This window comes from Sander lucioperca, chromosome 10, assembly GCF_008315115.2.
Source record: "Sander lucioperca isolate FBNREF2018 chromosome 10, SLUC_FBN_1.2, whole genome shotgun sequence".
Lineage (NCBI taxonomy): Eukaryota > Metazoa > Chordata > Actinopteri > Perciformes > Percidae > Sander > Sander lucioperca.
In genome coordinates, this window is record NC_050182.1 from 3,257,336 (window position 1) to 3,271,830 (window position 14,495).

General features: G+C 41.0%; 1 protein-coding gene across 6 annotated transcripts in view; it reads left to right on the plus strand.

Annotated features, from left to right (window-relative positions):
• The window catches only part of lipeb (lipase, hormone-sensitive b), a 28,007-nt gene that overhangs the window by 2,748 nt on the left and 10,764 nt on the right, over positions 1 to 14,495 (plus strand). For 2 of the 6 annotated variants that reach the window (XM_036006730.1, XM_036006732.1), the window contains 8 exons: positions 1,856 to 1,896; positions 6,708 to 6,949; positions 7,838 to 8,122; positions 8,897 to 8,987; positions 9,357 to 9,383; positions 10,060 to 10,205; positions 10,590 to 10,775; positions 11,636 to 11,788. In XM_036006730.1, coding sequence (XP_035862623.1) covers positions 1,856 to 1,896; positions 6,708 to 6,949; positions 7,838 to 8,122; positions 8,897 to 8,987; positions 9,357 to 9,383; positions 10,060 to 10,205; positions 10,590 to 10,775; positions 11,636 to 11,788 — 1,171 coding nt within the window. Of the gene's footprint in view, positions 1 to 1,451; positions 1,756 to 1,855; positions 1,897 to 6,707; positions 6,950 to 7,837; positions 8,123 to 8,896; positions 8,988 to 9,356; positions 9,384 to 10,059; positions 10,206 to 10,589; positions 10,776 to 11,635; positions 11,789 to 14,495 lie in introns of those variants that run through there. The other 4 variants (XM_036006733.1, XM_031288628.2, XM_036006731.1 and 1 more) reach the window with 4 other exon arrangements.

Below are 14,495 nucleotides of genomic sequence, written 5' to 3' on the forward strand. Positions count from 1 at the left end.
GAATTCAACCATCATTATTTGTATTTTTTTAAATGTATGCATTTCCTGTTGTGACATGTCTAAATGTCTTCCATAAAATAAGCCTATATAGCCAAAGCAATAAGAGCAACACGTAGGTCTTTGGTTTCTGTGTCTCAGTGTTCTGGGTGTGTTTGTGGATCTCTGTATTTCTGTGACTGGGTGAGGGGTCATGTCTCAGTTCTTTGAATTATGGGACTGTCATCTGTGATATCAGCCAAGAAGTCTAAACTAAGTGCATAATTTCCCCCTAGAATAGATTCTCTGAATTACATCTGTTCCTCTGTTTTGGGTGTGCACACGTTGTCCAAGTTCTGCATTCATTGCCAAACATTCATATTTCTTAATCAGTGGGCACATAAAGCACATTTCTGCTGCATACACAAATGACAAATATGTTTTAAAGATGCTACATAAACATTGTTCAAGACACAGAAGTCTACCACAGGTGCCACCAAAAGATAGTACCTACTTAAATATTATTATAGGTTGCAGACAGGCTTCAAAATTAGCACCATATGCCAGCCAAATGCGGCTGGTAGATTTGCTTCACTCACCAGCCAAAAAAAAACTCATATACATTCAAGAGAAAAAAATCTAATTGACTTGAAGCTCCGTACAAGTCCATCCTCTCTATTACCAAACTCAAAATGTTTTTCTGGTTTTCTGTTGAGTGGCTGATAAAATTTGAACATTCACTAGACATTTGGCTGGTGGACGAAGAAGTTCATTTTGGTTGAAGGTGCAGGGCTCTTACCTAATGTGGGTTTAATGTTTGATGAAATAATGTTAACATAGTGATTAGCGAGGAAATGATTAGTTGATTAATCAAACTGTTTGTCACAATTTTCCGTTTCTAATGATTGTCTAATAATGCTGTACTGTTTTTTTTTTATTTCATTTTCAAGGACAAGGCACATTAATCAACATTACTGTAATGTGCCAGTGTTAGCCTGCTGGCTAATTTTCAACTATAGTCCTTTAGTGAGATGTTTTGAGACTAGAGCAACAGGAAACAGCAAGACAGCCATATGTGAGGACATTCTTCCTTTTCTTTGTACCTTTTTTAGTTTTTTGACTGTTCACATAAAATAAGTAATTTTAAGACGTGGTGTGCTCTGGTAAATAGTGCACTCATTATTTTTAAATTTCAAAGCCAAAATGATCATTTTTAATGAATAAATTCATTGATTATTATTGATTTGGCTGCTGTTTGTTTGCATTTGATTTGTGACCTTATTTAATATCAAACGAAGCACTGAAGATGCAATATACACACGCGCATCTATGCACATGTATGTCTTTATGGTTTTATGTGTACACATATAGGCCTATGTCCGTCTTTTTGAAGTACTTAGGTGCAAAACCTGTTTGCTTCTAAAGTGCTAGATAAATGAAATAAACTTGACACTTAAAATGAAAAAGCCACATTTGAACAATTGTATGATCTCATGGTTGTGTCTTTGCCAATGTCTCTCTGTACGTGATCTGCCAATTAGGTTGAAGGTCACAGGGAGTTGCAAGCTGAACAGCCAATGGCAAAATAGTCCACTGTCACAAGGAGAAAGTTAACTGGGACGGGGTTGTCTGTAGCTTCCCTACCCCTTTTTAAAAGAGGCATGGGAGGGACAAGGGAGAGACAACACATTGCTTCTGAGTAGAATTGGTTGTGACAGTCTGACATACAGAGGTTGACAGACGAAGAGCTACATTGAAAATACAAGGGAGTGACAGACGGTGAGAGGGAGAACAAAAGCAGTCGGAAAACTCTATCTCCTTCCTCTCTTTCTTTCATTCTCTTTGTTTTTTTCCCATGCGCTCGACGCTATCGTGGAAGAGAGGAGACAGACAAGGACAGAGCCTTGAACTCAGACGTTGGTAAACACTTTTTACTTTTTTTCTCTTCCAGCTTTTCAATAGTTAGCCCATAGCATATATGCAGAAGCAGCCTGTGGGTAATTTTATACAAACACTCAATTCACACTGTATGTGGGCCCTGCAGGAGTCATTATATGTCTGTAATGTCACTGGTGTAGGTTGTTGTACATTACTTATTAATGGCCACTCTCATCCATCTTTAATGTTAAGAAACCAGGTGCAATTCAATGGTTGCAGTGGGATTACAGTGACCACTTTTGTCAGTAACACAGTAAGGGATGATGCTGAAACATATTGTTCGGTACTGACATAGAAAGACGTAGATATGTGGAGCATTTGCTGATGCACAAAAGGCAGATGTGATATTGCAAGCAGGTGAGCCATGTATTTGTGTAGTGAGTGACAGCTAAATTGTTTTTTTGTTTGAGGCATTAACCTTGTCAAACAAAGGTGAAGTCTTCACTGGGCCGTGGCATGTTTGAACTTGATTAGATTGCACTGCTTCGCGTAATTGTTCATTTGCATTTTATTTGCTTATCATATACTCCCTGTAGTTAGACAGGGGTGTAATGTCCGCTGGCTTCATTGTCATTAGGCATGTTTTAGAACAGCTTATGCTAATCCAGGGGTTCATAAAGTTCCTGCCTAGCTTACTCTATCAACATAAGGACTATTGGCTTGCCCAGCTAAGAGAGTTGTACCACCAGCTCTAATTAAGCAATGTAATTTAATTTTGGCTGCTTGCCCAAACTGGTTTCACTGCTATAGCTGGTCCTGCAGCATGGCATTTGGGTGACTGCTTGAGCAAAACAGTCATTGTGTTCCCTAAGGCTGCACTGCTGCTTGTGTTTATGCAGGCAGATGAATGTTTATTTATAGATGTTCTTTGTGTGTGTGTCTCTTAGTGTTTCCAGTTTTATGCCGACATATGAGTTGAGTTTTTGCACATTAGGTAACTGTTATCTGTGTTGTCAGCTTCAGAACATTTACAAGTAGTACGTAATCACATCTTGACCAATACCTGAGATGGAGCAACATGTCCCAGGATTGTGTGTTTGTCCTTTTAGCTGCTGAATTGTATTGACATGATGTATGCAAGTACTGTAGGCTTCCTTCATTGATCTTCATGATGGATTTGTAGGATTGATGTTTGCATAATATATTGGCAAAAAAAAAAATCCAATTTACTAATGTTTTGTGCCTCCTGGATCCTTCTCTCCTGCTACAACTCTGCAGTATTTGAGACTCGAGTAAAGATAACATCCACCCCAAAATGTAATTCACATTTTCTTAATCCTGTGCAGCTCCGTTTTGCTTGGACGCCTCTCTAAGATGAACAAACTGTAGTGGTGATGTCATGTAGAGTCGAGACATGCCCTAAAGCTCTTCCAGAGTCAGTGAATAAGGGAACAACTACTGTAGAATGTAGTGACAGAACCAATTAGGATTTAACTGGGATAGAGGGGGAATTTGCTCATTTACAGCTGTAAGATCTAAATCACAGTAGAAGTCATTTGGATAAAAAACACTCTCTGAACACAGCCCATGGTGTTAATGTTAATTGTCTGTCAAATGAATCAAACTCAAAACGTGTCACCAGAGATCACAAATTCAAGTTCTGATGTTCAGAGGCATGTTAGGGAGATAGTTGGCTATATTTCTAGATTGTAATTTAAGATGATAACTAGCACAATGTAAATTCTGTATTAGTGTGGAGTTCTCCTTAAATTCACGAGACAAGTTTATTTTAGAGTGTTTCTTTCACATGGTTTAATCAGTGTGAAATAAGGCCCCAAGCTGCTTAACTAAGCTTTGCAGGAATTTCTAGAAGTTCTGAAGTTTGCAGACGACACCACCCTCATTGGACTCCTCTCTGGTGGGGAGGAGTCCGCCTACAGGTGATAGATTGACCATCTGGTGACATGCTGCAGTCAGAACAACCTGGAGCTAAACGCTCTGAAGACAGTGACGATGGTTGTGGATTTCTGGAAGAATGCAGCCCCACCCGCCCCTATCACCCTGGGTGACTCATTAGTCAACAATGTGGAGTCCTTGCACTTCCTGGGCTCCATTATCTCATCAAAAATCACAACAGATGATGTACCTTCTGCGGCAGTTGAAGAAGTTCAACCTGCCAAAGACAATGATGGTGCACTTCTACACTGCGACCATCAAGTCTATCACCTCCTCCATTGTATCATGTGGCAGTTTGACAGTATGACAGTTTTGTTGTCGTTACTTGGAATTCCTCATGGGGGAGGCATAAACTACGCACTATAGCTTTAAATAAAACTTTTTGAACCACTCCCTCTGGCAGGAGGCTGCGGTCCATCAGGACCAAAACCTCCCGCCACAAAAACAGTTTATTCCCAGCTACAGTGTGCCACATCTACAACGCCCAGGATCCTCACTGACAGACTCTGACAGACACTTAACCCCCAACTACACATTACATTAACACACATCCTGGACTATTATCCCTGAATTACTAGATTGGACCAGATTATTTTTGCATACCCTGCACAAAACCGTACAGCCTTTAAACAGTTATATTGTACATATTTATTATAGACTTTTACATTTGTATTGTAATATTTCCATTTTATATTTATGTTCTTAACAGTTGCAGTACTTTGCTCTATTGTTTATTACATTTTCATACGTTTAATGTATGCACCAAACGCACCAAGGCAAAGTCCATGCAAGTGAAAACTTACTTGGCAATCCATCTGTGTAGTCCACTCATTTGGCTCTGAAGATTTCTTTCAGTCCATCTCTATACCCTAGGGCCTAATGCCTCTTAAATTCAAAGGGACATCGCAGTTTGCAGATGATTACAACAATTTGGCTTGTGACAGAAATAGAAACGGTGAACATAAATAAGTGGATATGGCACATAACTACATATTTCTGCATTGTCATTGGTTTCTGTAATGTTAAAAGGCCCAACTCTGTAACATGGGGTTAAAGGTGGGTGTATTCAGATGAGACATATTTTCCAGTTTTAGCATAATCTAACCCAGTAGCAGAGTGCTAAATGCTGAAGTGGACATTTTTCAGTTTTGCCAACTTCAAAAGATTTTGAAAGAAATCTTTGTGATATGATTTAATTGATTTATCCATGGCTAAACCTTTAACTGTGACACATTGGCATCAAATATGGAATAATGTCCATATAGAAGGGCATCTTACCTTGTAGCTTATGGTTAAAAAAAAAAAGCCCTCCCTAAGGAGTTAAAGGTAATGACGAGACAGAAAAATGAGAAGACAGGCAACTGCTGAAGAAATTTTTAATGCAATATGCGTGTCCTAGAAGTCATCTGGCTGATAAATGTCTCTTCCTGGATGTCGTGGGGGGTAATTCCTCCCAGCAAACTGAAATTGCCTCCCCTATTACTCTTCCTGAATGGCAGGGAATAGCAGAATAATGTGCGATAAGGGCTCTATTATTTCTGTGACCCTCAAAACAATATTTCACTTTTGTAGAATCGGTTCACTTTTTAGCATGCATAGGCAATCTGTGCTCCACATCCCAAGATGTTGCTTTGGGGATCTATGAAGAAACCACTGTGCTGTTTTTACTTTATTTATTTATTTTTCTGTATTGCTTTATTGTACTGGCCTCAGTTGAAGTTATAAAAGCAAAAGTTTGGGCAGCTGATGTCATTTGGGATGTTCAAGAGGTATGCATAGTTTAACTAAGTTTAACTAAGGATGATTTAACGCAGCAGTATTTTTTCAATCCGATCATTAACTATTATCTCTTTCTCATTCTTCAGTCCTGCAAGGTAATGATGGTTAAAACCCATCCATAACAAAGACATTATTTTCCGCTTCTCCCCTAAAGTTCTCACTTTCACATCTATTTCGGGAAGCACTGCTGTCTCCGATCCTTTTGTTTTATTCCACCAGTCCTTCTCCTCTTTCCTCTGCCTCTCAGCATACTAGTCACACTATACAGTAAGTACCAGCTAGTTCCCAGGCTTAGGTGTTGTGGAAACAGATGTCTCAGGTGACTTGTCAGAAGAGCTCAGTCCAACAGTAGGAATCCAACAGGGACATAGCACTAGATCTTTGTTATGCTGCATTAGGACAAGGGTATGGGCACACTTGATAAACAGACTCAGCTGTGTGTTGTCAGCTGTATACCTCCCTTTGGGACTCTTACGTGAGTGTGTTTATGTGTTTTCGTCAGTGTATGACTAATCTTTGTTTTTTTCCCAGCAGCATGACAGGGCCTCTGCCTTCTCCTCCTTTTCCATGCATGTCTGCCTAGATCTTGGTGGATTTTGGCTGCTTAGCCCGGCTTTACATCATTTAATTTCAAGGCTTGCTTAACCCATTTCAATCAATGAGCTTCTATACGCCAGGCTATGCAAGATTAGTTAATAGGAGTAAGAGAACATTATGTAGGATATATCCAATGATATCCCACCTTGCACAGTGTCTACATGCTAATATCAAGTGTGGGTGTGGTGCAGAATAGGAATCAGGCTGCTGTGTTTTTTTATGCTTGCAGGACCAGATACCAGCTGACAGTCAAGTTTAACAACTACAGAAAAAAAAAGATCTCTAATTCTACAAATTAAGTATGCATGGGAGTCAGCAAGGTGGCATAATTGATAGCGAGATCAGTGGGTGTTATTGGCATACAAGTCAGTAATCTGCCGAAAAGAGAAATTTCATGACATAAAGAATGACATGAATTATTATTGGAAAATATCATTATGCACATGCAACCTTCCATACGTATAATGGATTTCTGTTTCGGTTTCAACCTTTGTCTTGCTTCTCTATCTCACTGCTCTTAGTGATGGACACCAAGGCAGTGTTTGCGGCCCTGTACAGTGTGTGCGAAGAGAATGCTACCTTCTTCTCAGGAGGAGCCAAGGGTTCACAGGGTGATGCGGCACGGCGGCTGGTGGATACCATGAAGCTGATCAAGGAGCATGCTCGCAGCCTGGAGCCTGTTATCTCCGGCTTCGCTGCAGTTTACCATCATTATGACTTTGACCCACACATTCCTGCCAATGGCTATCGCTCATTGGTCAAGGTAAGCTGTGGGATGTTTTGTGTGCACGAGTCAAGCATTGGATTACATTGAAAATAATAAGCCTCATAACACAATACATTCGTATCAATATTCCCTCCACACTGTGAGAAAGTGCTCGCCAGCCCCTCTTTACCTTGATATCACTTTGTTTCAAGGTCAGTCCATTTGTTTTACAGATTGATTTTATGTTGCAAATCAGGTTAGATAAATTCCTCCAGCTGCGGAATATTTTACTCTACTGTACCCACTGTACTCTTCTGCAGTTATTGATGAAACATCATGACCTTCAGTGGCTACAACCTAACACAACTGAACGAGTCTAGCATAGCAGCAAATGAATGCTGCTTTGTTTTCTTGCCTTTCCATTTCCACATTTATAATCCTTCTCATTCCCACAGTGCTACTCAGACTAATCTGTAAGACCCTTGTGAACAGCAAGCTTTTCATATGCTCGCATTCACGCATGCTATCATACATTGTTTTGTTTTTTTTCTTCCTTCAAACTTAACAACCTAATCTTAATTACAGTTTAAGCAGACCCAGAAGACATGGCTCTTTAATGATTGCACAATTAAAAACTATGACTTGCTTTGTTATAAGTCAAAATGCTATGGATCCATTTTTAAGAAAAGAAATGACAACCTAAAGTCCATTCATTCATTATCTCAAGAATACACATCATTACATATCATTTTGTAACAAGTCTGTCCTTTTATTAACCAATAAAATAACCATAATGTGCTTATTTTATTCAACTTAAATGAACTTGCTATGCTGATTTTTAATTTGGTGTATGGAGCAGGTGACATGGCACAGTAGATGACACATTTTGGGAAAAAAAACTATTTCCCCCCAAATTTTATTCACACATTCTTCATCATTTTCTAGGTAGTGCGCTGCTGCCTTCTCCACATCATCCAGAAGGGGCGCTACATCACCGCCAACCGCCGCAGCATCTTTTTTCGAGTAGCACACAATGCGGGGGAGATGGAGGCCTACTGCAACGCTCTGTGCCAGCTGCGCGCCCTGCTCTACCTGGCTCAACGTATGCTACATGACAACAGCCATGGCAACCTTTTTTTCCAGGATGAAAGTGGCCTCAGTGAGAGCTTTGTCCGCGAATACTCATCCATGCACAAGGGGTGCTTCTATGGCCGTTGCCTTGGCTTTCAGGTGAGATGAGCTGCATGGCGCAGGGATAGGTGGTGGGAATTGTGAATGGGGAGGCTTAGAAGTAGCAGTGCCTCATGCTTGATGGTCCAGAACGGGGTTTTTAGGTGAAGCAAAAGTAGGACACGAAGAAAGAAAGGCAGGGGATTTAAAAACCTAAATGTACATAAAGAACAATAATAAAACATCTCACAACAATGCAGAGAAAATGTAATGGAAAGCAACCTCAAACTCACCATTTCTCACTTGACACATACTGTACAGACAAGCAACTGGATGTACTTACATCTGCAGTTCTGGCAAAGGTACTTTACTTATGTTACTGTCCATATTAGATTATGTAGCTCCTAAAAAAATTATATTTGTTATAATATTAGGGTGTTTCATGTACAGAATAAAGCGCCCTACACAAGTCTCCCGTAGCCTGTCAATCAAAATGGTATTCTGTTTAAAAAAATAAGTGACCTGTTGATGTTAGAGAACAAAAACTGTGCTAGGGGTTAGTTTGTCACCAGACTAAAGGAACTGACCCTGAAAAGAGAGCAAGAGCTGTCAGAAGTGTGATATGTAAAAGCCAGGAAACAAATACAGAGATACAAATGACTCCTGCTGCCCAGACCTGCAGGTAAAATGAAGATATTCTGATATCCCATCATCTATGTTTCACTTTCTCTGATCGAATGACAGCAGTTTTTTTAATTGTAGTCCATTTCTTGTTTTTAAATGCACCATGGATAATAATTTAAAGCCTGTCTCTGTTTTTGTCTATCCCTCCAGTTCAGTCCAGGCATTCGGCCCTGTCTCCAGACCATCGCTATTGGCCTTGTGGCCTTTGGAGAAAACTACAAACGCCATCAGTCAGGAATAGGTCAGCATCATCTCGTCTACAAGCTGTACCCTCTCATCATCCAGTCACTTAATTCTCATTCATAGATCGCACTCATCCACACGCCGCCTCTTCTACATTGCTCCTTGGCCCCTGACAGTGTACCTTTTGATGTTGTGTGCTTGGATTGTAGATGCTCTTTCATCCTTTGGAATCTCAAGGGCTAGCTGGTGTGCTTCTTCTATATTTCAAAATGTTTTGAACATGCACCCAGTTATGTACAGAGGCAGGAATAGAAAAACATGCACCATCATATACACATTTTTCAGCGTGCCCACACGTTAATATTTAACATTCAAAAAAGAATCATTTTGACTCTCATGGTTTCTTGCGCTCTGTGCTGCACCACAGTGGAGGCAGGAGGTGTTGCACCATACGGTGAGTGTACTGGAACCTTCTCACCCCTTCGTCAAAGTCCTCTGTAGTGAACACATGCTATAGGCCTTTATGAAGAAATTGCTTCTGTCCTCCAGCTCCTTAGCTGCATTAGCTGTCCTAAGCTGTCTAAGAGTGGAATTCCCTCCAGGGGGGGCAGGGTAGAATTCGATTGCAATACCATGAAATGATTCTGTTTCAAAATTAGCACTAGCACAGTGGACCTGAAACATCCATGTGGCAATAAGATTATAGTGCTTTGAGTACGTCAAAGCCAATTCACTCTGTTGAGTTTGACGACTGTTCTCGATTAGGGCCTTATTTCTGAGGTTTGCCGTGTTTTAGCACTCTATTTCCTTCTTGACCATCTGCCTTTCCTTCCATCATTTCACCTTCCTTCTTTTGCATTATCAGCGATTTTTTTTCTAAATGTTATTGCTTTATGCCCTCCTTTCTACCGTTTGTCTTTCGCTGTTTTCATCCCCATTATTCTGAGCTTTTGTCATTTGTCCGCCATCACTTTTCGTTTCCATTTCCACTCCCTCCTCAACCATACACGTTCCTCGATTCTTTCCCTTTTCTTTGAACTCTAATCCCATTTCTTGTATTTCTCTTTCTTTGGTGTCTCCTACCCAATATTATACCCTCCTCATTATGTCATTCTTACTCCTTGCCCCAGGTGTAGCAGCCAGCTCTTTCTTTACCTCCGGGAAGTACGCCATTGACCCAGAGTTGAGAGGGGCAGAATTTGAACGCATCACCCAGAACCTGGACGTCCATTTCTGGAAGGCCTTCTGGAACATCACTGAGACCGAAGTCTTGTCGGTGAGTAGACTGGTAATGCTTCTTCTCACACACAAACGCATTCCTAAGGTATCTGTAATCTACTCATGTTATCACCACTAACCCATGCACACAGACAAGTGTGCTGCCCTGTTTTCAATTTAAAATTTTGTAACCGGAATATTTTACTTTTCTCTGGTAAAAGTACCTTTTTATGATTATGCATTTTGGCCTATAGGCCGATAGTAATAATAGAGTGGAATTAAATTTATTTAATGGGGTTCATGATTTATTCATCCTGTTTTTCTCTCTCACCAGTGACCTGACTCGCTCTGTAACTTGCACTCTTCTGTTTCTCTCTGACTTTCTGTCTCAATTCATTCTGTCCAACTCTTTCTCTTTTTTCTCCATCATCTCTTCCTCAAGAGTCTTGCCAGTATGACATCCACTCAAGTTAAGGTGAACCGGACTCTTTCTGTGCCCGCCGTGCCCTTTGACCTTCCCCTGGCGGCCAACCACAGAGCATCTGTAACTATAGCTCCACCCTCAGCTCACATCGGCACTGCTCCAGTTCAGATGAGGCTCATCTCCTATGACTTACGTGAAGGACAGGTATTTAAATCATCATGTTCACACTGTAGTGGTGGATTGGAAAATGCAATAAAAACAGCTTCATAATGTCAGATTTTATGCAAAACTAGACAAGCAAAGTATTAGTTGTGTGACCTAGTTTATGACAGTTTTTAAACCAGCTTGCATATACCAGTCAAACAAGTTCTTAAAATATTCGAACAGTATGTAATAACATATCTGGTATTCCTCTGAGCTGGAGTAAACGACAGCTCCGACTCATCCTCATGGACTTAATCCCCTTCATTATGTCCCTCTCTCTCTATTTCTCTGTCATAGGTATCACTCTCACTTTTTCTACTCTGCCTCCCTACCTAATTCTCTTGGGAGACTCCCTCTCTCCATCCAAGCTTGCACTCCTCCTTTCTTTGTAGCCTAGCACTTAACCAGACATGCTATCAACAAACCCTTTTTAGCCATTGATCACGCTCCAACAGAACAACAGTGTCTTTTTTAATGTCACAAAATACAAGCCTGCATCTGCGGAAACCCTCCCTCTCAACCAAAGCTACACTCCCTTCTTGTTTTTGTTAATGAATGGGAATTAGTGTGTGTTCATGCAGGCCCAAAGAGGCTGGCAGCAAGCTGCTGCAGAACAGCTAGTAAATCGTTCTCTCACAGGAGCCCTGTTGCTAACACTAGCAATAAAATATATTACCAATGAAAACAAGGCTTTGTTTGCAGTATACACAGTCTGTGGACAGTTATGAGAGTGATGCAAACATCATCAACTGTTATCATGTGATGTTCTATATTAGTTGTATGTGATTCTTTTTCTTTTTTTTTCTCTTCTTTTGTTCATTCGTTCCTCTTCCTCCACCTCTCTATCTCACTCTCTCCAGGACAGCGAAGCTCTGCTGTCTCTTGCCCGCGCTGAGGGGGGCGCCATCTCTTTGTCGCTGGGGCTGAAGACCAAGCGCCTCCCCTCATCTCCCTGTCTCCTGATCCACTTCCATGGGGGAGGATTTGTGGCCCAGACCTCCAAGTCCCATGAGGTGAGATGGTACTCTTCAAATAGAGTTTTCCTTACTCCTGACTAGAAAAGCAATGTGATTAGTTTTATTTTGCAAGAAAAACTGAATCCAAAAGACTTTTCACAAGCTACATTTAGTATATCATGTATTTGACCCATTTGTGATATTTATAATGAAACAGTTGGTTAAAAATGCAGGAAACAGTATATTATGTGATATGGTGTATACATATCCAAATGCTGAAGACACTGCACCTCCACCTTTAGACACCTGGCTTAGATGTTGTTTTTCCAGGATTTAAGCCAGTGTTGCCACAGCAGTCATCCAGTTCAGCTTCTCATCCGTTCTATGGCTGTGTTTTCTTAAACTAATTGTAATTGAACCTCGGCTAATTTAAGTGTAGAGGAGACGGGCACTAGTTGACAGCAGAGGAACAGAGGACTTAGCAGTCTAAATCTGGTCTGCTCTGTTAGAGCCACAAAGTATTGGAACTCAGTACCAAGCGAGATCAGAGAATGTAACAGCTTTGCTGGTTTTAAATTAAAGATGAAATCATGGCTGAAATCAACCCAATTATGTTCCCATCAAGCATAAACCCAAACAGCTAACCTTAATGTTGTGAAGTCCTGTTGTAGTGGTGTTTTAATGTTGTTATTGTTGTTGTTTAAATGTCTTCATGTTGTGGTTCTTGTTGTCAAAGTGGTGTTTTTGTGTTTTGGTTTTTTGTTGTTGTAGTGGGCGAGTTTTAATACTGTGAAATTTGATTGTTGTCCTTTACTGTTGTGTTAGCATTTTTATACTCCAGTGTTAGGTTTCCCTTCTGACAGAGATGTTATCCTCTGTTTCCTGCCCAGGGACTACAGATGAAAATTAACTCTGGTACTGCTAAGGAGCTGTGCATTGTCCCTGTCAAATAAATAAATAAAATAAATCTCTTCCTTGGTCAATAGTGTGACATGTAATGAGCCCTTTTAGATAATTTTTTGTAATGAATCCCTGAAAACTTGTGAAATATAAATAGTGACACTATGCCCTCCCTCCATGCCTTCTTCACTGGTAAGGTGCACACAAGGCTTGCTTGTCTCTTTCATGTAATCATTGCTTCCTGTCATTCACTTAATCCTCATTACTCTTTTTTTCTCATAGAGGAGGGGCTCATGTCCTATAATTAATTTCTAGATCACTGTGATAGAAAAGGGGACACTAACATACTCATAAGCTTTGTCCTCATGTCTTAAATATTGAGTTGGATCTTTCTTGTCATTGCTCCATAAAGCACTTAAAGAAAGTCTTGTTTTTGTCAACCAGTTTTATTATAAGTTTACATAAGAGACAATATATGAAATAGTAGCAGGAGGAAGCCAACCTACTTACTTCATATTGACGAGAAAGCTTATTTTAACAGTTTGTGCACCTACCTCTCCTTGTCTGCCTACGCTGATCTGGTCATCTGTGACTGTGTGCGGTCTTTAAGTGGCATCAGGCTGCTTATAGCAGAACAGGGCTCTGTGAAATCGCCAAGGACATGGGCATCCTTGATCTGAAGCTGCGTAGCAACAAGAGGATGAGAGGGAGCAATCAGAGACACGGGTGAACAGGGCTGTCATGTTGAATTAACGGAGAACTGTACAACCCCGCAGAGAAAGATTACCCCGGGCACTAATGGAAGACTTGTCAGACTATCCTTCTCTCTTCTTCAGGGCTTGCCTTTTTTATCGCATCCTCCCTCTAAATTTTTTTTAATATCTCACACAATCCTTTTAGTTCACTCTTTTAACATCTCCTTCCTGTCTTATTTTGTACTCACCTTCTTCCTAATGCTCTCCTAATCCCCAAGGTAAGGCCAAGGAAGCAAGAATAGAAAAATGAAAAGTTTCTCTGAGGGCAGAGGCCAGGGTTGTCCCTTTTACCTCTCATATGTCTGTCCTCTACTCCTGTATCCTTCCCTCGATCCTGTCTCGCGTGTTGTCTGGGCGAGATGGAGAGTTGGACTTCAGTGGCAGGAGCCTTTGGTCCTCTCAGTGCCCAATTATACTGAGATCACAGGAATGGATGTGTTGGCATCTGTGCATTTAGCAACTTGGGCAGGGAACACACACACGCACAATCCCAGTAGACTCTACTGAGTAGAGGTATAAGCTTGCAGATTAACGTGTGTGTGTGTGTGTGTGTGTGTGTGTGTGTGTGTGTGTGTGTGTGTGTGTGTGTGTGTGTGTGTGTGTGTGTGTGTGAGTGAGACTATATTCTTGGGGTCCAAAAACCGGGGAATACAGTATACTTGTGGGGTCTGCACAGCCTTGTGGGGCCCAAAATGCTGGACCCCACACGATTAAAGGGCTGTTTGAGGGTTAAGACTTGGTTTTAGGATTAGGGTTAGAATTAGGTTATGGTTAGGGTGAGGGTAAGGGTTAAGGTTAGGCATTTAGTTGTGATGATTAAGGTTAGGGTAAGGGGCTAGGGAATGCATTATGTCAATGACGGGTCCCCACAAAGATAGTGAAACAAACGTGTGTGTGTGTGTGTGTGTGTGTGTGTGTGTGTGTGTGTGTGTGTGTGTGTACGTGTGTACCCACTCATCTCTTGGGCCATTTGTTGTGAGCCCTTCGCTTTTTGTATGCAGGCAGATGATGAACTGCCAGACACCTGTCCATGGATTCTGGCATATATTGACACTCGCTGGCAACAATGGCTGTTGTTCACACACAGTTGCGCACGCACACACATTTGC